Source organism: Exophiala xenobiotica, assembly GCF_000835505.1.
Source record: "Exophiala xenobiotica strain CBS 118157 unplaced genomic scaffold supercont1.5, whole genome shotgun sequence".
Lineage (NCBI taxonomy): Eukaryota > Fungi > Ascomycota > Eurotiomycetes > Chaetothyriales > Herpotrichiellaceae > Exophiala > Exophiala xenobiotica.
The window spans coordinates 2,033,715-2,052,757 of record NW_013562490.1 but is presented as its reverse complement, the minus strand read 5'-3'; the positions used below and the strand labels follow the sequence as shown (position 1 = coordinate 2,052,757).

General features: G+C 52.5%; 9 protein-coding genes across 10 annotated transcripts; 5 read left to right on the top strand and 4 right to left on the bottom strand.

Moving 5' to 3' along the window:
* Positions 1 to 404: 404 nt before the first annotated feature.
* On the top strand, positions 405 to 1,569 carry PV05_08526 (uncharacterized protein; the record flags this gene model as incomplete). The annotated part of the gene is made up of 2 exons (XM_013458048.1): positions 405 to 573; positions 626 to 1,569. The coding sequence occupies 2 exons, from the start codon at positions 405 to 407 to the stop codon at positions 1,567 to 1,569; spliced, it is 1,113 nt and encodes a 370-aa protein (XP_013313502.1).
* A 426-nt stretch (positions 1,570 to 1,995) lies between these two features.
* On the top strand, positions 1,996 to 3,129 carry PV05_08525 (uncharacterized protein; the record flags this gene model as incomplete). Its single annotated transcript, XM_013458047.1, has 4 exons — positions 1,996 to 2,038; positions 2,093 to 2,351; positions 2,432 to 2,595; positions 2,675 to 3,129. 4 exons carry the CDS (start codon positions 1,996 to 1,998, stop codon positions 3,127 to 3,129), a joined length of 921 nt encoding a protein of 306 aa, XP_013313501.1.
* Positions 3,130 to 3,717: 588 nt separating this feature from the next.
* Positions 3,718 to 5,260, top strand: PV05_08524 (uncharacterized protein). Its single transcript, XM_013458046.1, has 4 exons — positions 3,718 to 4,156; positions 4,217 to 4,548; positions 4,606 to 4,827; positions 4,879 to 5,260. Exons 1-4 carry the CDS (start codon positions 3,988 to 3,990, stop codon positions 5,026 to 5,028), a joined length of 873 nt encoding a protein of 290 aa, XP_013313500.1. The 5' UTR covers positions 3,718 to 3,987; the 3' UTR covers positions 5,029 to 5,260.
* On the bottom strand, positions 4,409 to 5,425 carry PV05_08523 (uncharacterized protein). Its single transcript, XM_013458045.1, has one exon. The coding sequence runs from the start codon at positions 5,356 to 5,358 to the stop codon at positions 5,044 to 5,046; it is 315 nt and encodes a 104-aa protein (XP_013313499.1). The 5' UTR covers positions 5,359 to 5,425; the 3' UTR covers positions 4,409 to 5,043.
* A 249-nt stretch (positions 5,426 to 5,674) lies between these two features.
* On the bottom strand, positions 5,675 to 7,583 carry PV05_08522 (uncharacterized protein; the record flags this gene model as incomplete). The annotated part of the gene is made up of 5 exons (XM_013458044.1): positions 5,675 to 6,019; positions 6,083 to 6,275; positions 6,330 to 6,858; positions 6,905 to 7,453; positions 7,505 to 7,583. The coding sequence occupies 5 exons, from the start codon at positions 7,581 to 7,583 to the stop codon at positions 5,675 to 5,677; spliced, it is 1,695 nt and encodes a 564-aa protein (XP_013313498.1).
* A 528-nt stretch (positions 7,584 to 8,111) lies between these two features.
* Positions 8,112 to 9,777, top strand: PV05_08521 (uncharacterized protein). The gene is made up of 2 exons (XM_013458043.1): positions 8,112 to 8,427; positions 8,480 to 9,777. Exons 1-2 carry the CDS (start codon positions 8,164 to 8,166, stop codon positions 9,266 to 9,268), a joined length of 1,053 nt encoding a protein of 350 aa, XP_013313497.1. The 5' UTR covers positions 8,112 to 8,163; the 3' UTR covers positions 9,269 to 9,777.
* On the bottom strand, positions 8,260 to 11,372 carry PV05_08520 (uncharacterized protein; the record flags this gene model as incomplete). The annotated part of the gene is made up of 4 exons (XM_013458042.1): positions 8,260 to 10,752; positions 10,811 to 10,865; positions 10,923 to 11,242; positions 11,319 to 11,372. 4 exons carry the CDS (start codon positions 11,370 to 11,372, stop codon positions 9,547 to 9,549), a joined length of 1,635 nt encoding a protein of 544 aa, XP_013313496.1. The 3' UTR covers positions 8,260 to 9,546.
* A 752-nt stretch (positions 11,373 to 12,124) lies between these two features.
* On the bottom strand, positions 12,125 to 14,851 carry PV05_08519 (uncharacterized protein; the record flags this gene model as incomplete). The annotated part of the gene is made up of 1 exon (XM_013458041.1): positions 12,125 to 14,851. One exon carries the CDS (start codon positions 14,849 to 14,851, stop codon positions 12,125 to 12,127), a length of 2,727 nt encoding a protein of 908 aa, XP_013313495.1.
* Positions 14,852 to 16,351: 1,500 nt separating this feature from the next.
* On the top strand, positions 16,352 to 18,375 carry PV05_08518. 2 transcript variants are annotated; one of them, XM_013458039.1, is made up of 5 exons: positions 16,352 to 16,403; positions 16,455 to 17,276; positions 17,378 to 17,574; positions 17,656 to 17,999; positions 18,052 to 18,375. In XM_013458039.1, exons 2-5 carry the CDS (start codon positions 17,107 to 17,109, stop codon positions 18,283 to 18,285), a joined length of 945 nt encoding a protein of 314 aa, XP_013313493.1. In that variant the 5' UTR covers positions 16,352 to 16,403; positions 16,455 to 17,106; the 3' UTR covers positions 18,286 to 18,375. The 2 variants fall into 2 exon arrangements, with proteins under 2 accessions (XP_013313493.1, XP_013313494.1); XM_013458040.1 differs by having other exon boundaries at positions 17,378 to 17,999.
* The last annotated feature ends 668 nt before the right edge of the window (positions 18,376 to 19,043 follow it).

The following is a 19,043-nucleotide window of genomic DNA, read 5'->3' as shown; positions in this document are numbered from 1 at the left end:
ATGTGACCGAGGCATCTGTCGGCAACATACGTTCTACTCTGCCATTCGACTGCTGACCTCGATGCCGAAATAGACACCAAACAATGAATATATTGACTCTAGCTACCGTTCTTGGACCTCGTCAATAAAGGTAATACTGTGCTTCGCTTATCATCTCTGTGCTATACCTAGTACTATCTCTCAATATGTGGTCGTCAGGCAATCTCGTTCCTTTCTCGGAACCCGCCTGGCTATCGGGCCTTCCATCCCCCTACTACAAAGAAACTCACAAGAGATGGCAGAAAGCATGTCGGGCATTTATCGAAGAGCATCTCCTGCCTTATGCGATGGAATGGGAACGGGAGGAGACTGTGCCAGACCACCTCTTCCACACCTTTGCCAAACATAACATGCTGATACCCAATATGCCTGCGCCTTTGCCCGTTGAATGGTTGAAGAGACTGGGCATTCACGATATCCTGGGTACAACTGTAGAAGAGTGGGATTATTTGCATACTGGCATCTACCTGGATGAAATATCCAGAACAGGACTTGCTGGGCCAGGCGGTTCCATGACCGCAGGACATACATTTGGTGAGTTGCGGAAGTCATACGTCACCATCGGACATCTCTGACAAGCAACAAGGTATTCCACCGGTGATCAAATTTGGGAGCAAAGCTCTGCATGAGAAATTTCTCCCTGAACTCCTTCCTGGCAAGAAGCGCACCTGTATCGCGATTACGGAGCCTGGAGCTGGTAGTGACGTGGCAAACATTGCCACTACAGCGGTGAAGACGCCCGACGGCAAGCACTACATTATCAACGGCGAAAAGAAGTGGATTACAAATGGTTTTTGGTCCGACTACGCCACGATGGCTGTCCGAACTGGTGGTCCAGGGGCTAGCGGTCTAAGCTTCATCGTCTGCCCTCTGAAAGGCTATCCTGGCGTGACGATGCGCCGGCTCAAGGTTGCAGGCCAAATTAGCGCCGGCACGACATATATTGAGCTCGACGACGTCAAGGTCCCTGTCGAGAACCTTATCGGCAAAGAAGGCATGGGCATGCGCTATATCATGACCAATTTCAACCATGAACGTCTGACCATCGCAGTAAGCGTGACCCGGACCTCCCGTGTCGCTCTGTCTTCAGCCTTTGCGTACGTTATGAAGCGAGAGGCTTTCGGCAAGACGCTCATCGAGCAGCCCGTTGTGCGACATAGACTGGCCAAAGCGGGCGCCGAGCTCGAGGCTCTACAAGCCTGGGTCGAGCAGTTCTTGTACCAAATGACCCAGCTCACCAAAGAAGAAGCCGACATCAGACTTGGTGGCTTGACTGCACTCGCTAAAGCCAAGGCCGGTATGGTGCTCAATGAGTGTGCCCAGACGGCTGTACTGCTTTTCGGTGGGAATGGGTATACGCGGACAGGCCAAGGTGAAATCGCCGAACGAATCTACAGGGAAGTCCCAGGCGCCAGGATTCCCGGTGGTAGTGAGGATGTCATGCTGGATCTGGCCGTCCGGCAGCTCGTGAAGAACTACAAGAATGCGACTCAGGCCATGGAGCGACCGAAAGGGAGTAGTAAGCTATGAACATTGCATAAATGAAATATAGTTCTGCCCTGGTCGCACCACTCTCTAGGTACCGGGCACTTGTTAGATACCTAGATTACTCGAGAACGGAAAACCCAACTGCTATTTACGGTTCGATACTAGAGGGTGAGGAGAATGCCGAGGGAAAAAGACACATCAAACAATCAAAAGGGTAAGCTTAGCGCGTCTTCATTGATAATGCCGAGGGCCAACGTGGTTGGAATCCATGTTTATCCATACTTCCACACTTAATGTACTGGAGTGATGAAAACGTCGAATGGGAGGTGAGCGTGTAGTAGTTCGATGAACAGGAAGTTACGTCTTGTGAACTCGCTACAACAGAGTCCCTACTCGCGACGGTGCTGGACGAGTTCCGTTGAGGTGCTTCATAGTGCAAACCGTGACACCCACCAGTGAATTGGATCAATGGCGCCAGTTGTGAGTAGTTATTGGAAGGAGGGCACCTTTGGTAGGTCAATGAGATTTCCGCAAGGACTATAACTTGCTCATCAATACCCAACAGTAAATAAGGTGGTGTTTTGCACAGGCGGATCTGGAACGATATGCTCTGGACAAGTGCGCGCACTGGTCACGTTGGGTGCTGATGCGTGTATCGTCGGTCGAAATACCGAAAAGGTTCAGAGGGTCGCTGCCGATATCACAAAACAGAGAACCGGAAGTAAAGTGATAGGCATCGGGAACGTCGATGTTAGAGATTTCAGCAAGGTCAAGGCCGCAGTTGAGACATGTGTTGAACAATTGGGAAGCATTGATTTCGTCATGTAAGTACCTACCAGGTAACGTCTCTTGCTGGGTTCCAAAATCGCAAGGATTCGCCACTAAACTACCTATACAACTCCAGAGCGGGAGCGGCTGGAAACTTCCTAGCTCCCATCTCGGATCTATCACTGAACGCGTTCAAGACGGTCATCGACATCGACTTGATCGGTTCTTGGATTACTGTCAAAGCGACCCTGCCCTATCTATTGAAGTCGGCAGAGAAGTATAGAAATGACGGTAAATCATGTACGTATACCTCGCTTTATCAACAAAATCTTTGTCGAGGTCATCAATTGCTGCCGCTTTACTCATCCCGTCGTTCTAGTATCCAACGGCACCGGCGGTCGCATTATCTTCGTCAGCTCGACGAACTATCGCAGTGCCAGAGTTGCCCAAGCCCATGTTTGTGCCGCAAAGGCGGGCGTGAACGCCATTTCCGATGTCCTGTCATTGGAATATGGCCCTCGAGGCATGACTTCGAACATTATCGCTCCGGGACCTATCGACGAGACAGAAGGCATCCGCCGCTTGTCTGACCCAGCATTGCGTGACGAAGCTATTCGCAGTGTACCGCTCCAACGGTTCGGACTTATCAAAGATATTGCCGACGCAACGGTTTTTCTCTTTGGTGATACAGGCAACTTTATAAATGGAGCATGCCTGGACGTCGACGGGGGTGCATGGCGTGTCAAAGGAGGAGGACAGTGGGGCAATAGAAGTTATCCAGACTCTATACAAACCCCAGAGTCCCTAAGTCGCAAAGCCCTCAGCAAATTATAAAACAACAAAAACAAGGGACTCGCTCGTATGTAATTTGACCAAATGGTGTTGTGCCAACGAGAAAGAATGTGTAACACTTACCCTTCTAGGGTTCCGGCGCATTCTGCGTGCCAGCGATAATGCCCCGGACGGCACATATGGCTAATATCACCGCCCCAAAAGGAGCAGCCAGAACAGTCGAAAGTGAATTGATTCCTCCAGATCCCCAGCTGTACTCTCTTGTCCTACGGTATCAGGGTCTGGCGCTTGGTTTGGGCCGCATGCCAAAAATCGAGCCCATCGTGCAGACGACTGGAAAGCTGGTTCCCATACCGAAGACATTCTGAAGTGGTCAGTCTAAAGGGTAATCTGTTGCCGCAACTCCTAGGTACCTACCTAGGTAGCTATACTGTATTCCATCGTGCTCCAGACGGCAAAGCCGGTGCCTGGCGCCCATAGACGATGTCAGGTGAGTCCTTTCGGGGTAACAGGTGCCGAACCACGTGCTAGTGATGCCTGGTGGGTCACGTGGGTGTCTGGCTCTCGGCTCGTATTGACCCAGCGTCATCGGCATTCTGCCCCGCGATTGAGATTCTGTGCCTCCAAATACTCCGAATCCGGCTTCAACACGGCATCAACGGCTGTTGCTTGAACATTTTATTCCACCTGCGCCCTTCCAAGAGGTGAAGTTCGTCTCGTTTCAGTCTTGTCTTTTCTAGCACATTATCCTGCTTCTCGCGAACCTTGGACAGCTCCAGAAGCCGCATCCATAGCCCTTTGTTTCAACTCGTCCTCTAATCCTTACCTCCGTCCTCGATTCAGACTTCCAGAGTGTTCACTGCGTCAAGAGCCCTCCTTGCTTAGAGATTGTCCAGCAAGATGGCGAGCGTATTGAAGAATGCCAATACCCTGCGCAAAGCGCTACATACAGGATCCGGCCTCTCTTTTGGCGCCTGGCAGATGCTCCCGGGTTCATACCTGTCAAGAACGATCGCAAGAGCAGGGTACGATTGGATTTGCATCGATTGCGAGCACGGCAACATTGCAGGTAAGACCAAGAGACCTCGCTCTTGCACCCTTGAGCTGTGGCTGACGCATCGGCCCTTAGACAACGAGATGCACGAATCCGTCCACGCGATTGCCTCCTGCGACGTCAGTCCCATTGTCCGTATCCCAGCGAACGAAGGTTGGATGGTCAAGCGTGCTCTCGACGCCGGTGCCCACGGCATTATCGTGCCCCTGTTGACCAGCGTCGACGATGCGAAGAGACTGGTACAGAGCGCAAAGTTTCCACCATATGGCAAAAGAGGGTTCGGCAGCCCTTTCTCCATGGGCTCTTTTGATGTGAAGGGAAATCTGTCTGGATTTGATTACATGAAGAATGCGAATGACAACCTCTTGACAATTGTGCAGATCGAGACAAAAGAGGCCTTGGACTGTGTACGTGAATGGTCTAGCTTGATCAAGAAAGAGGCCAAATTGCTGACAGGATTCTAGGTCGAAGAGATCGCGAAAGTCGACGGAATCGATGTCCTATTCATTGGCCCTTGGGATTTAGGAAACAACATTGGGCACCCTGTCGAGGATGACTTCAGTCCAGAGTTGAAGGAGGCCATTGCTCGAATTCTGAAAGCTGCTCAAGATGCTGGTAAGAAATCCGGAATTTATTGTCCATCAGGAGAGGTTGCCCGAGGGTACGCCGATATGGGATTCCAGATGGTAAGACGCAATTCTCAGAGCCAGGTCGAGCCAAGCTCACTTCCCTGCTAGATTTCTGTGGTCAACGACATGACAGCCGTCCCAACATTTATGGCCGAGTCCCTGTCAAAAGCAAAGGGATCGTATGGTCACGCCGCCGCACAAGCCGTGAAGGGAGCTGCATACGGCGCCGTGAATCTGGCTACCAAGGAGAGAAAGTAGACACCAATGGCGGAATCAAGACGAGGATTGTTCGATCTCATCAAGCGCCTTTTCCACTTCTTCGACCGTGAAGCGGTGCATGAGCTTTTTCGCCGCGTCGAGTGTCAGTCCCTCGGTGCTGTTCTTGTCGATGTGTAGGACAGGGACATCATAGTCGTAGACGTCCTTCCATTGCTTCTGCCCAGGAGCATCAATGTTTATTTCCGAGTAGTCAACGGTTCGTCGCTGCTGCACTTCCATCAGGCGCGACTTGGCCACGTCGCATAAGCCGCAGTTGACGCGGGTGAAGAGAGTCAGTCGTGCTGAACGTAAAGCTAGTGCTGGCTGCATTGCGTGTTCCGACGTCGTTGCACTACTTGTCCAATACAACAGGCCTGCAGGAGTTGTTCACAGGTTGGATAGATGTAGAAGCATTTGTACATCTCGAAACGAACAATATTCGACGACCACGGTTCAGGAGGAGCGGTGCTTGGCAGAAACGCGAGTCAGTCAAGGCTGGGCAAAATCATTGATGCCACCATCACCAGTTTTGTTCAAGGGCTTGCGAGGTTCTATCTATCCTTTCTTATTTCTAGAACGGCCTTCCTCTCTGTCCCCTTGCTCAGCATTCCCATCCGGCTCGGACGATCTATGCGCATTGGTCGCTTCACAATTTGGCAGCCCTGCCGGCCAGTCCCAACTCTTTCTTGGCTCGCTCTCGAAGTTCCCTCCTAAGCATTTTGCCGATGGCGTTCTTGGGTATTTCTTCCACGAAGACTACTCCTCCGCGAAGCTGCTTATAGGGGGCAAGCCGCTGCTTGACATAGTCTTTGACCTCTTCTTCGCTGATCTCGGATGGTTTGGCCACGACATAAGCTCGCGGCAGATCCGTGCCAGGGTCTTCAGGCAGATTGACGCCGACAACAGCTGCTTCTTGGATCCGCGGATGCGTGATGAGCAGATTCTCAATCTCGGCCGGCGCAACTTGCAGGCCTTTGTACTTGAGCAACTCCTACGGGATGCCCCATCAGTGTGCCCGGTCTCGGTGAAATGCGGAAAAGAGGACATCACGTACCTTCTTCCTATCCACGATGTAAAATTTTCCATCCCGCAGCACTCCAATGTCACCAGTGCAAAACCACCCATCATGGAAAGCGTCCTTGGTAGCTTGGGGATTGTTGAAATACCCCTGTGTCACCAGCGGACTTCGCACGAGCAACTCGCCTTCTTGTCCCGGTTCGACGTCGTTGTAATTGTCATCGACCATTCTTGGTCCGTTAGCCGAGGGCATTCTCGGGTATGTTTGGGACGGCTAGCCTTACCTTATCTCGACATTCTGCAAGATCGGACTGATACTCCCGGACACATCAGTCTGTCCTCTCGGCATCATGGTGACTGCGCCAGTCGTCTCGCTCAGACCCCACGTCTGGCCGATAAAGGTCTCTCCGGTACCGAGTCTGGAATTCGCCGCATTCTGAAGTTCTCCGTCCATTGGAGCAGCACCAGTCGACGCAGCGTCGATCGTCTTGAAATGATCCTTGACGTCGGGAGACTTCGAAATCCGGAGATATATCGACGGCACAGTGTAGAAAGCCGTGATCTCGTACTCTTTCACGTACTGAAGGAGTTTTGACCATTCGTACTTGCGCATCCAGACCACCAGGCCGCCGGAGTACATCGGCAGGACGAGATAGCCGAACAAGCCAGCAATGTGGCTGATGGGCAAGTGTGCGAGAGTACGATACGGTTTGAGTTCCTTTCCGGCCTCGACCTGCTTGACTGCCCATTCTCGGCCCGGCAATGAAACCAAGTAGGCTTCTTGCACGAGGTTCTCGTGCGAAAGCATGACACCTTCCCATTCTCAATCAACGCCGGCAAAAGAAATGCAGATTCTCACCTTTTGGCAGACCAGTCGTTCCCGAGGACCATAGGATCGTGATAAGACTCTTCTTCAAAGCTTCGGGGTCCGTTATGCGCTCCCAGTCCAACTTCTTGCTTGAAATGGCGTCGACTTTGCCATCCAAGCTCTTCAAGCTCCATGATGGACTAGACTCGAGCACTAGGATGCGGTTCGGGGGTACATTACACTGCTTGGCGGCTTGAGCAGCAAGGTCTTTACACTCTGCGCTGCATATGACAAGTCCACTTGTGCCAATGTTGATCTGGCGGGCAAATTCTGAGACTGTTGATGACGGACTGGCTGCAGAATACACCCCGCCGGCGGCAATGACCCCGAAGAAGACGGCAGGTACCAATATCTGACCATAACTGATTACCGTGACGACGTCCTTGTTACGTCCATTTGTGCCAATGCCATATTGATCGCGTAGCCCGTGGGCTATCCGCTGGACAAGGTCACGCAGCTCACTCTTGGTGATCTTGTTGGATGGGTTGGCGGCTTCAAGATGCAAGACTGTGTCGTCCTGGGCCACGCCATGTTCTGAGTCTGAAAAGTCACCGTTACTCGGAGTCTGCAAGGTGTAAAACTCTTACTTACCAAACAGCAGCGTCAGTAAATCTAACTTGGGTACATCGACGAATGGCTGACGGCTTGTATTCCTGTAGATTCGGGGCATCCTGGCTGCTAGATAGCCGGCTCGACGTGTCCTGGTCGTCAAGGAGAACAATAAAGGTCAAAAGGTTCCCGTTATCAAGCGGTAGAGCATTCGGGACAGCCATGGCTTCCACGCCGGACGGCATACCATCCAACCCCATACCTCTCCGCAGTCGAAGCGTGTGGGGTCGTAAGGTATGCGAATCACAACCGAGGTTTACTAGACCAATCATGCGCAAAAGGACGGAGCCGATAATAGCTTTGAGTGACCTGTTACCGCGGAATTGGTGTCTTCATCTTGGAAATTGTCGAGGGAGGGGTGTACTTTACTGACACAACAAGACGAGGAAGGGATATGGAATGGATTCTGAATACTCAGCCTTGCCATTACAGCCTCGCCATTACAGCCTCGCCATTACAGCCTCGCCATTACAGCCTCGCCATTACAGCCTCGTGTAACTGTGACGTCAGATTTTGTTTTTTGTCTTCGCTTAACCACTTCACCAAGTCTTTGTCCAACGTTCATTCTTTTGAAGTAACAAATGTTCGACCTGAAGACCTTTCTGCATTCTCTGTTTGCACAGTTGATAGCGTTCCTGAAGATGCAAAGCCACCGCGACAAGCGCATATCTCGCTCCATCGTCTACGCCATCCTCTCCGATGACGAGGCTGATAAGCGCTTCCGGATATGGCGGCCGTTGCGCACCTTTTTCAGACTCTACGGTCTCGTCCTCACAAGACAGCGGCCAGAATTATTTCGCAAACTGCGTACCGAGACTTGGAATCTCCCTGAAGATGAATACAGGTCCAGCTTCAAAGACGCCGACTCCCTCATGCCGGAAGGCGACATGGGCTATTCTGGCTCCGTACGTTGCCTACTAGCTTTTGCCATATATTTCCTAGACTAACTCTTGCCAGACATTCTTCATCACAAAAGACAACAAATACCTCATCAAGTCCATCCCACGACAGTTCGAGCACTCCTTCTTCCGCGACGACCTGCTGAAACCGTACGTATCGCACATGCAATCACACCCGGATTCGTTACTCGTCCGGATCACAGACTTCCTGGGCTGGCACTACCGCAGCATCGGCGGCATCCTGGGCATCGCTCCGTCATACCACCTCGTCATGGAGAACCTCTTGCACGGCCAGGCCGATGAAGACTCAAAATGGCAGACTTTCGACCTGAAGCCAATGTCATACTTCTTCCCCGAGCGGGATATTGCAGGCGGCAAACTGGCGTCGCAGGCCACAAAGTCCAAACTCGCAGATGACTTCAACGACAAGCTCCTTCTGACCAGGGAGCAGGCCGATGAATTCTTCCAAGCGATAGAAGCGGACACGGAGTTGCTCGCCCGCCACAACGCCGTAGACTACAGTCTGATGCTTGTACGTATTCCGCGAGATCCAGCACCACAGCCGGAAGACCCTTTCAAAGACCCGCCGAATTGGCGGACAGGCGTGCCCTCGCAGGATAATAAGTGGCTTGTCCGCGCGGTCATCCTGGATTTCTTCTGGGCCAAGCACAAGGTTCATGCGAAGGCGATGACAATGTTGATCAACGCTTGGAATCTAATTGATCGGAAGGGGCCCATGAGCATTACAACTGATGCACCTGAGTATCGTGGACGGTTTCTCGAAATGTGCAGAGAGATGGTTGAGATCAAAGAGAATGCCGTGGTCGATGCTTTGGTCGATGCTTGATCTCGCCGTTTCGGCTGATGGGTGTGGTCAAGCCAGTTCAGCATTCGGCCTCATTTCTTTGACTTCACGAGCGAGCGAGCGCACTCGATTCGGTCGGCGCTTGGAGTCGTTTGACGATAGTACGTGTCCTATCGTGCCCAAGAATCGTGCCGCTTGTCATTCCTTTCCTCCAGCGCACTTGGGTGCCAAGCTGAACAGCTCCCCTCATTTTCCTCCTTCCCAGCCAGGTCAACAGACCTTGGGCATCGAGATCGTGTATGCAATACGAGATTCGCGAGTCACCTGCCAGAAGTCGAGTATTGACTCCGGATGAAGTCCTCGACTTGCGCTTTCTCCTTCGCATTCATGCCGGCCACGCCACTATCGACTTCACCCATGTCTGGCTCTGACTTTTCGGCAGCCGTGGAAGGAATAGTGTCCGGCTTTGTCTTACGTGACATGTCCTTCATACTCATCCCGGCCACGCCACTATGGACTTCACCCATGTCTGGCTCTGACTTTTCGGCAGCAGTGGCAGGAATTGTGTCCCGCTTTGCCTCACGTGCACTTGGAGGTTCCGGCGTGTCACCATTTTCCGATATCGTCACAGCTTGATGCAGGGATGAATGCTGTTTGGCTCGGATATGCCTGAGGCTCTCTACACCAGCACCAACAGCCACCGGCGTATGGCCTGCATCAGTTGTTCCTGTGCTGTCGGTCTCCTCCTTGCCAGTCGCGCTGCTGTCTCTGGTGTTGTCTGGTCTCAAGCCACCATGGTAAGGCTTTCTGAACTTTCCATCCTGCCAGTCTCGGAGGCGGAACGTCCACGCTGCCACTGTATCGGTTGGATCGAAACTCTGGCCTATCTTCCTCGCCAAAGCTTCGGCAATCTCGTCACGTTGCCCCGCAGTGTAGAACAATCTATTCCAGTTCTTTCCGTCTTTGTCAGCACTGTGCATTTCTCGTTGGCCATTCTCGAGCTTTGATTTGGCGTCGGCGGCTCCTTGCATGTCCCCTCTTTCGAGAGCCTCGCGGACACCACGCCATGCTAGACGCGACTCCCAAGGGTCCTGTTCTTCAATCGGTTCTGTGGTGAGAGGTGTCGTTTTGGCGGTTTGGACGTCGTATTTCTCGATCTGGACATCTTTGCTCACGTCACGGGTGACGAATACACCATCCCAGTTGCCACTAACAGTGTACAACGGCATGTCTGCTTCGCCTTCACGGTAAACCTTCGCTTCGAAGCTATGTTTTTTGTCGGAGCTAGAAAAAAGGCCCTTGCTGCCGAATTCGATGGTCGACATATAACCATTTGTGCTTGGAATGTGGTATGTCCCTTGAAGTTCAGGATAGGGCCCGCCAGTCAGGATACCCTTTACCTTGACATTGGGTAACGGAATCAAGTATGTCTCGTTGTGACTAGCAAGGTGCAGAGTCGCATGGCCAATTTGTTGGATATTCACGTTACCAGAGAAGGTGATTTCTTGCCGAGTGTACCCTTCAGCCTAGGATAGGTGAGTATCACTGTCCGTTGCATTCCTTCAAAGAGCGGGGTTCACGTACCGAAACACCGTGCTCCTCGTTCCACACTCGACAAGCGGTCACGGGGGGGTGGTGGCTATGAGAGCGTCAGAAGTGTACAAGTGCAAGGCTTGGCTTGACCTCTGCATCTTACCTCACTTGCTCGCTGACCAGCCTGGTCGTCCCGGCCTCGTCCTCCCACCGTGCCAGGAAAATTTCACCTAGGAACGCGTTCAAAGGCTTCTTGACGCCGGCGTCTGGGGACCGACCCGCATACTGCTGGTTTCGAAGCGCCGAGATGAACCACCTGAGGACAAGAAGAGCGCGCTCTGCGGGATCCTCGGATGCAGCAGGGGCTACAAACACTGATGGTCTTTCAGCCCAGAAGGCCGGCAGTTCGACAGTTGACTTTGTGTCAAGCACAAACGGCGGCGCCGTGATGTTCGAGAGGTCACCTCGAATGACAGAAATCGACTGTGAAAACATGAAGGTGTTAAGGACTGTGTAGTATTACGCTTCCCCGGTTTCAAGCAAAGCCAGTTTAACTTACAGCAATGAAGTCTTTCAGCTTCGACCGGTTATCTGAAAGACTAGATTCGGACATGGTTCGAAGTCCGGTGAAAGATCCTTACGAGATCTACACCCCTGGGGCGGCGTGACAAAGTGACCTAGGTACCAGGTACACAGTAAAAGTACTAGGGTTTCACGCGATCAGCTGTTAGGGCAATCAGCAATGCATCCATGAGCAGTAAAATACGTATATATGCAGCTTCCATTCACGGCCTTTGCTGGGTTGGGAACTTATGCAGTGGTTAAGCGGCAAGGCTCAAAGGCCATGATATCATGATGTCGTAACTCTAGTCGATCGAGCCCGAGTATGCGCGAGATCGATCTGGTCGTCATCTCGCATCGGCTCGGCGAGATACGCGGTTCGTTGGTGGCGAGGGGTGACCCAATGGGCTTGTTGGGTGCTTGGAGTGGGTTCCTGCGCCCTCCAAGTAGCCCTCCCAGATTCTGAAATTATTCAGCCTGTTGTCGTTTAAACAGATACGGGATTTCGAGTTCAAGGTTGTTTGGTTGGCTAAAGTCACCATTTGGCGGACAGCGAGCGAGAACAAAGGCTCGACTACAGAGCGTAGGTCAAAGTCGCGTGCGAATGCGAGGAGTCGTCATGCGGATGCTGCTGCTGCTGCTGCTCTCACAATAAGATCAATATTCATACGTAGTACTCTGTATTTCTCGAAGTCCTTCGTGAGCAACCACCAGATTCTTAGGTAGTGGCAGCTGCGTCGGCTCTAAAAATGGACAGAAAAAGAAAATAAAAACACCCGGTCACAGTCAGACTCGACTGCCATACTACCAGGCTATTCTCGCCCAGAAACCTCCGGGATACTTCCTGACCATCATTTTTCTCAGCTCATCTAGACCCAAGAGTCCGACGCCAAAGGTCATCGGCAGGAACCAATACTCGACGGGCACGTTGTCGCACCCAAGGGCCTCGAGACCGGGAACGAGGGTGAAGATCAAGGCCACGACCAGTGCAAAGAGCAGTGCAGGGAACAGCAACCAATTCCGGGTCGCTTTGTTGAACAGCGGCGGGTGCTGGAAGATGGACAAATGTCGGGTCCGCAAAGCCATGACGTTGAACCACTGCATGACCACCAATGTGACGAAGTAGACGGAGCTCGCAACGGTGAGATGATGGGTCACTTCGTCCTGCGTCATGCCCGTCGGAGGCGGGTTGTTGCCGAATGCGAACCACAACGAGCCGAACGATATGCCCCTGCGCGCGAGATACCAGTAACTCATCGCAAAGGCGCTGAAGGTCTCGAGGATACCGACCAAGCCGTAGGCCTGTAACAAAAGGCGCCAGTCGACGAGTCGGTCATGCTGGACATCGCGTGGGGGCCGCAGCATGACATCGGCCTCGGGCTTCTCGTAGGCGAGCATCGTTGCCGTGATGCAGTCGGTGAAGCAGCAGATGATGATCATGAGGAAGCTGGACAGCACTTGTGGCAGGCCGAAGATGACGCTGGTCATGACGGGCCAGAACTCGGCGAACGAACCCGCGGGGAGGAGGTAGGCGATCGTTTTCTTCAGGTTGTCGAACACCACGCGGCCGTAGAGGACGGCTTCCGGAATGGCGGAGAAGGAGTCCAGAAGGACCATGTCGGAAGCCTCGATGGCGATGTCGGATCCCGAGGACGGCGCGATGCCAATGTCCGCTTGTTTCAAGCTGGGCGCGTCGTTGACTCCGTCGCCAGTCATGGCGACAATATAGCGGCGTGACTGGAATTCCTTGACGATCCGGAGTTTCTGGTCCGGCGTCGTCCGCGAGAAGACTACTTCGGTGTACTGTGTCGTCAGGGCGTGCCATTGGTGTGGAAGCAGCGTGATGAGCTCCGGTCCGGTAAGTACAATGGCCTTGTTTTCAGCTGGCATGAGGAGAGTTCTCTTCGGGGCTTTGGACCGAGAGAACCGAGAGACGGGCTTGGCCTCGACGTCTTGGGGAGGGAAACGGGGCAAGTTCTTCACACTGTGGATTTGCGCGTCTGGCACAGTTATGATACCACACGATCTGGCAATGGCTTGCGCGGTCAGTTTGAAATCACCTGTGACCATCATTGTGCGGATGCCTGCTCGGCGAAGTGTTTCGATCACGCTGGGGACTTCCTCTCGAGGTGGGTCCACGATGCCGACCAGCGCAATTAGAGTCAGACCCCGACGAGCATGCTCGATTGCCTCGGCCTCGAAGTCGTTGTCGCTCGGATCCGTCTTCACAGTGTCGCTGTACAGAGGTTTACGAGCAATGAGCAGGACACGCTTGCCCTGGCTCGACCATGCATCTTTCGTTGCTTCGATCGAAGATCGGATGCCCTCGTCAAGCTGGTGAGTTTCACCATCTTCGCCAACGTATTTCGCGCACCTGGGCAGAAGAATGTCGGGCGCTCCTTTGATCATCAAAAGCATGTCCTTCTCGACGTCGAACGTGCCGTTCTCGGCAGCGCCCATCGTCATCGCGGCAGCAGCCACGGAAACAGCAGACGATACTCGTAGGGCGAACTTGTTCTTCGAGTTGAAGGCCAAATCGAACCGTTTGCGCCACATGTCTCGAGATTCTGTGGTTGGCCCAAGGCTTTCCGACAGTCTCAAGATAGCTTGATCCGTGGCATCGGCAATGATCCTTCTCTGAGCGAGAGGGAGATGGATGGTGGTAGGGTCGAATTCACCAGCATTACACACAGCTGATGCAATGCGAAGTTGCTCGAGCGCTTGCTTTCTTGACTTGCCTTCGGACTTTTCATTGATGACTTCTTGCGCGGCTTCGATTGCTGTCATTGTGCTGAAGCCAACCAAACAGTCGGTGACGACCATTTGGTTTTTTGTGAGAGTCCCCGTCTTGTCGGACAAGAGAACCGAGACAGACCCAAGGGTCTCGACGGTTTTCAATGATTTGCAGAGGATGTTGTTCTTCTTCATGATGTTGGCGGTGATGGTGAGAGACGCCGTGAGAGCAATAGGAAGACCTTCGGGTACGAAGGCAATAGCAATGCTCACAATGTCGACAATCAAGGTCGCGACATTCATAAAGCCGGGATGGGCATGGCGGATGTAGCCGGCCCATACCGCAATCACAATGATGTTCATTGCAACCATCAGCGAGACGATGATGGTGACGAATCGAAGGACCTCTTTTTGCAGGGTGGTTCGACCGGTAGATGGTTGACTGGTCAGTTTCGCAATGTGACCAAAAACAGTATTGTCTCCTGTAGCCACGACGACGCCAATGCCGCTTCCCGATGTACAGTGAGTACCTTGCATACCAATGCATTTTGTCTCAAGGTAGTTTTGCTCCGTAGAGTCGATGACCGCGGCTAATGGAAGCGATTCTCCAGTCAAGATACTCCGGTCGAATCTGGCGTCTGAAGACACTTCAACAAAACGAACGTCGGCGGGAAGCTTGTTGCCGGCCTTGAAGAATAGAACGTCTCCAGGGACAACCTCGGATGCTTGGATGGTTTGCTGGCTGCCGTCTCGCAGGACGTTACAGTCCTCAGGTAGCATGCCGGTAATACTATTCATGACCCTGGACGAGGAAAAGTCTTGCCATGCGTTGAATGCTGCTTGGATAAGGAACACGGCAGCCAGGACTATGCCCAGAGCGAGGTTCGCTGGAGCAGGCGGTTGACCGAGGGGTTTCCAGGAGACAAAGACGAGGATACTGCCAATGAGCAGAATGGAGCCGAACCCGCCGAAGAAATATCCGAATAGTTTCGATGCCAGTCGTGATGGCGGCGGCGATGGGACGTTCCGGCCAAACTCGGCTGCTTTCTCCTTGACGCCAGCAGCAGAAAGACCGGACTGTATTGATGTCTTCAAGCGTGTGCACACCTCTTCGGCGGTGATCGTGTGCCAATCGAGGTTTCCGACATCTAAAGGCCATGAGAAGATATTCCGACACGATGTACCAGCCCGTGGACAGGAAGAGTGGCAGTGGCTAACCAAGAGCCTCTCGCATCTCCTGTCCAGAGGACCGGTAGCGTGGTACCGTAGGTCAGAACATACCTATTGCGGCCTTCTCTCGCGGATCCTTTGCCCCGGCAGCCGCTTTATCATCGGCATTGGTGATGGTGTAGCTGAGAGTGCGATATTGGACTGGAAGAACGAGGGAAGGGTCGACAACACGTCCGCTTCGCACGCTGGATATCGATTGAATTGAAAACGCCGAGCTCCGTCTTCTGAGCGGGCGGGAAGGACCAGCAGCACCCTGCGCTTCCTCATCGTCGTCAAAATATCGAATGCGACGCCTTGCAGCGAGGTCGGGCGGCAGGCTCTCATCTTCCAACTCCTTGGGCGAGACAACGGCAAAGTCCTTTTCCGCGCCGTTCTCAACATCGTCTTCAACCGCCATCTTGTCCGAGACCAAAGATAGGAGAGGGCAACTTTGGGGCAATGGTCACGTAGCGCAGGGAGCGAGAATAGAGCAGAGAAGCAGCCTGGACAGAAAGGAAGAGGAAGAGAGCATTTTGTGAGATGGAGAAGAGGAGATTTCCCTTACCTTGATATATGCAGCTCAGTACCACGTGGACGAATACCGCTGCCACTAACTGGCGTCTCATACAACGTGCGCATGATTTCCTTTCTTTTGCATGAGCTGTAAGAGAGGTCCTCCGTTCTGAGATATTTGCAAAGAGCTGGCGAGGCCATTCAGCTTGAGAGGCGCATGGTCGCCCAGCGACTAGATTAGGCTATGGCTAGATTCTCTGCGCACGATCGACGATGTAAATATAACATGGCGCTCAGACCAAGAACCGAACTCGAAACACCGATCAGGAGAAACATGGAGAACAGAATGCTCCAAACATCAGTAACTGGAACAAAATGCCTCAGTGCTTAACGTGAATTGGAAGGTCAAGGCAGCAGCCACGTCTGGTCGGGTGCGGGATGTGCACGAAAGATGCAGTGCCAGATTGTGGCTATGGCGGCGGGTACCATTGATTCCAAGATGTCTAGCTCCAGTAAATAAAGTCTCGATGCCAATGTTTCAAGCAGTCTGGATAGCAGCAGAGCATTGCGATTGGTGCTTGCTTGTCGAGTACTGAGATCCTCGTATAGGAATCTCAAATTATTGATTGTAGGCGCAACCATCTTCCCATCTGCAGGATCAAAAAAGTAATGAAGCCAGCGTTGTTTGCCTGTTGGCAGCCATGGGCAGTCTCTGCGGGCAGTCCATCGTAATCTGAGTTTCCAAGCCGGTTGTAAAAGTCTTCCTCACGCAGTACCACAACTTCAGGTGGCTGTGTCGATAATGGAGAAAGCTTGTGAAATCCTGATATACGGTCCTTATTAGGCGAGGTTCCTGCGCGGTATGCCAGATACTATGAGGCATTTATCGTGCTTCCATCGCTCTGTATCGCGGACGAAGGGCGCAAAGACAATGCCAGGTTGCCTGCAGTAGACTGTGGCACTGCAATCCTGTTACATCATTTCAATACCATGCGAAATACCATGCGAAATACCATGCTTGGGTCATATTTCTGAGGTTCGAAATGCGAGGAAGTCCTGTGTTTGTAGGGCTGATGATGAGCTGTTCAAACAGCATCGACAAAGCCGGTAAGGATTGGCGGAAAGTTTGTCCGACGAACCTCAGCAAAAAGCTCCCTATCCACAAGTTCCTCTTCCACGCGTTCGCTCGGCAATTGTTACAACGTGGACGATACTCGCTTGTTGCTTCTGGGTGCTCTTGCCCTTCCAGCTGGTCTCCAAAATTCAAGCGGTGGTAGAGAACAAGAATCAAGGACACAGCTGCCTGGAGGCTCTGAAAGAATTGCTCCAAGATGGCCTCGATCAGACCCATTCCCAGTTCAGTACCAAAGTCCCAGCGTCAAAGCATTCCTCCAGCAGCACTCTACGGCACTCCGGGTGGGGAAGTGAGGTTGCGCATTGCTACTGGTGGAGCTGGTCAATCAGGACTGCTTCAGAAGCTGGCCGAAGAGTTTATCGATGCGTGAGTGTAGCCCTCTGGCCTTGCGATATAGGACACTCTGAAGCGGTGATCGAGCCGATTTCGCCTCTTTTAAAAAATTCCCTCTCACCTGCAGTATGTAGATACACCCAGCGCACTTCGACCCCGCCTTTTCAGATCGCCTGGATTGCCACCGATACTTCACTGAGCTTCAATGCCCTTGCGACTGGTGCAGCGGATTTGAGCATCACGTACCATCCCTATGCAGAGGCGATTGCTCTTCGACAGGGGATTGCCACTCGATCAGTGTATGCCTGGCGGGATCATTTCATGCTTGTCGGTTCGTCTCTACTCGATGGCAGACTCGTCATATATGGACATGTTTTGTTCGTGTTGGAATTGAGCTCACGATGTGTGCCAGGGCCTCGGTCGAACCCTGCGAACTTACCTGTAGATCAGACTCTAACAATAAATGAACTGTTCGCGCTGGTATTCCAAGCAGCTGTAGAGACATCAACATCACCTGAACCGGTCAAATTTCTATCCAGGTACGATAAGTCAGCAAATAATATTCGGGAGTCGAATATCTGGAGCTCCATCGGCCAGACGCCTTGGTCCCATCCTTATTCCTCTTGGTATCATCGATACATTGACTTTCCATTCGGAGCTTTGAGAGCAGCAAGCAGACTTGGTGAGTACACGCTCGTTGACAGGGGTACTTGGTATGCAGTCGGAGGCGAAGTCAGGAACAAAATGATGGTTTTTGTGAGTAGCGATCTCGCGAGAGGATGTTGCAGGTTATTGATTGTGCGATTAGAAGGAGTCCTTTGATGCTCAGCAAGACGATCCCTTGATCAATCCAGCGCATGCTCTTGTCGGGTCCCTTGCGAAGGAAGGAGACCTCGCGGAAGCATTTGCCGACTGGCTTAGCCAGGCAGATGGAGGGCAAAAGGTAATCAGGGATTTTGCGACCAACGGCACAATCCTCTACTCTCCAGTACGAATGAACGCTCAGCCGCAAGACAGCCGCAAGCGGGCCTTCAAGCTCTGAAGAATTTCGTACTACAATACCAAGTAGCATCCCACCCTAGCTCAGTGTAGAGTAGAAGCACAACTTATAGCCCGATAGGGCCACGTCGATCCAACTACGTCGAAATGCGGACGCTGAGACCTTCTTGCAGGTCAGACGGAGTTGCAGGGTGACGCTAAGGCAGAGCCTCTCGGCCAGGACGACCACGGCTCTCTCCGGGATTGACAGCTTCGCAAACAGCGGAGGCCTGTCGAGCTGAAAATCGATTTATTCTCCGGATGGATTTGCAGGGAGCAAAGGCGACCACGGAACGAGCTCCACGAATGTAGTCTCTGCATGATCATGGCACGAGCATAATATCTTCGGTTGCGAGATGCTGTCTGTAGTACCTTATCGGTCTCGTGAGTTCGAGGTGAAAAAGGGTGAAATGAACGCATATATGTGCAATGTGCCGTAATGTCGGTTCTCACATCCAAATGAACATTTAAAGAAAGAGAACCCATGGTGGAGAATCTCACACTTGTGTGTAGTTTACGTGATGCGGCCTGAGATTTATGCAACCTGGTTACGGAGTCACTGGAGTAGAAGCCACCTGCAAGCAGAAAGGTGTTTCAGGATTCTCGTTCCGAGGTTTGGTGCATCAGGCTGCTGGGGCGATGGAGCTTGGCGCCCATCATCGCCTGTTCAAGACTACAGCTGGAAAGGCAAGGCGCAGAAATAATGATGTGCAGGAGTGGGAGACGCGTGGCATGAGTTCTGCATCTGACTCAACAAGGCCG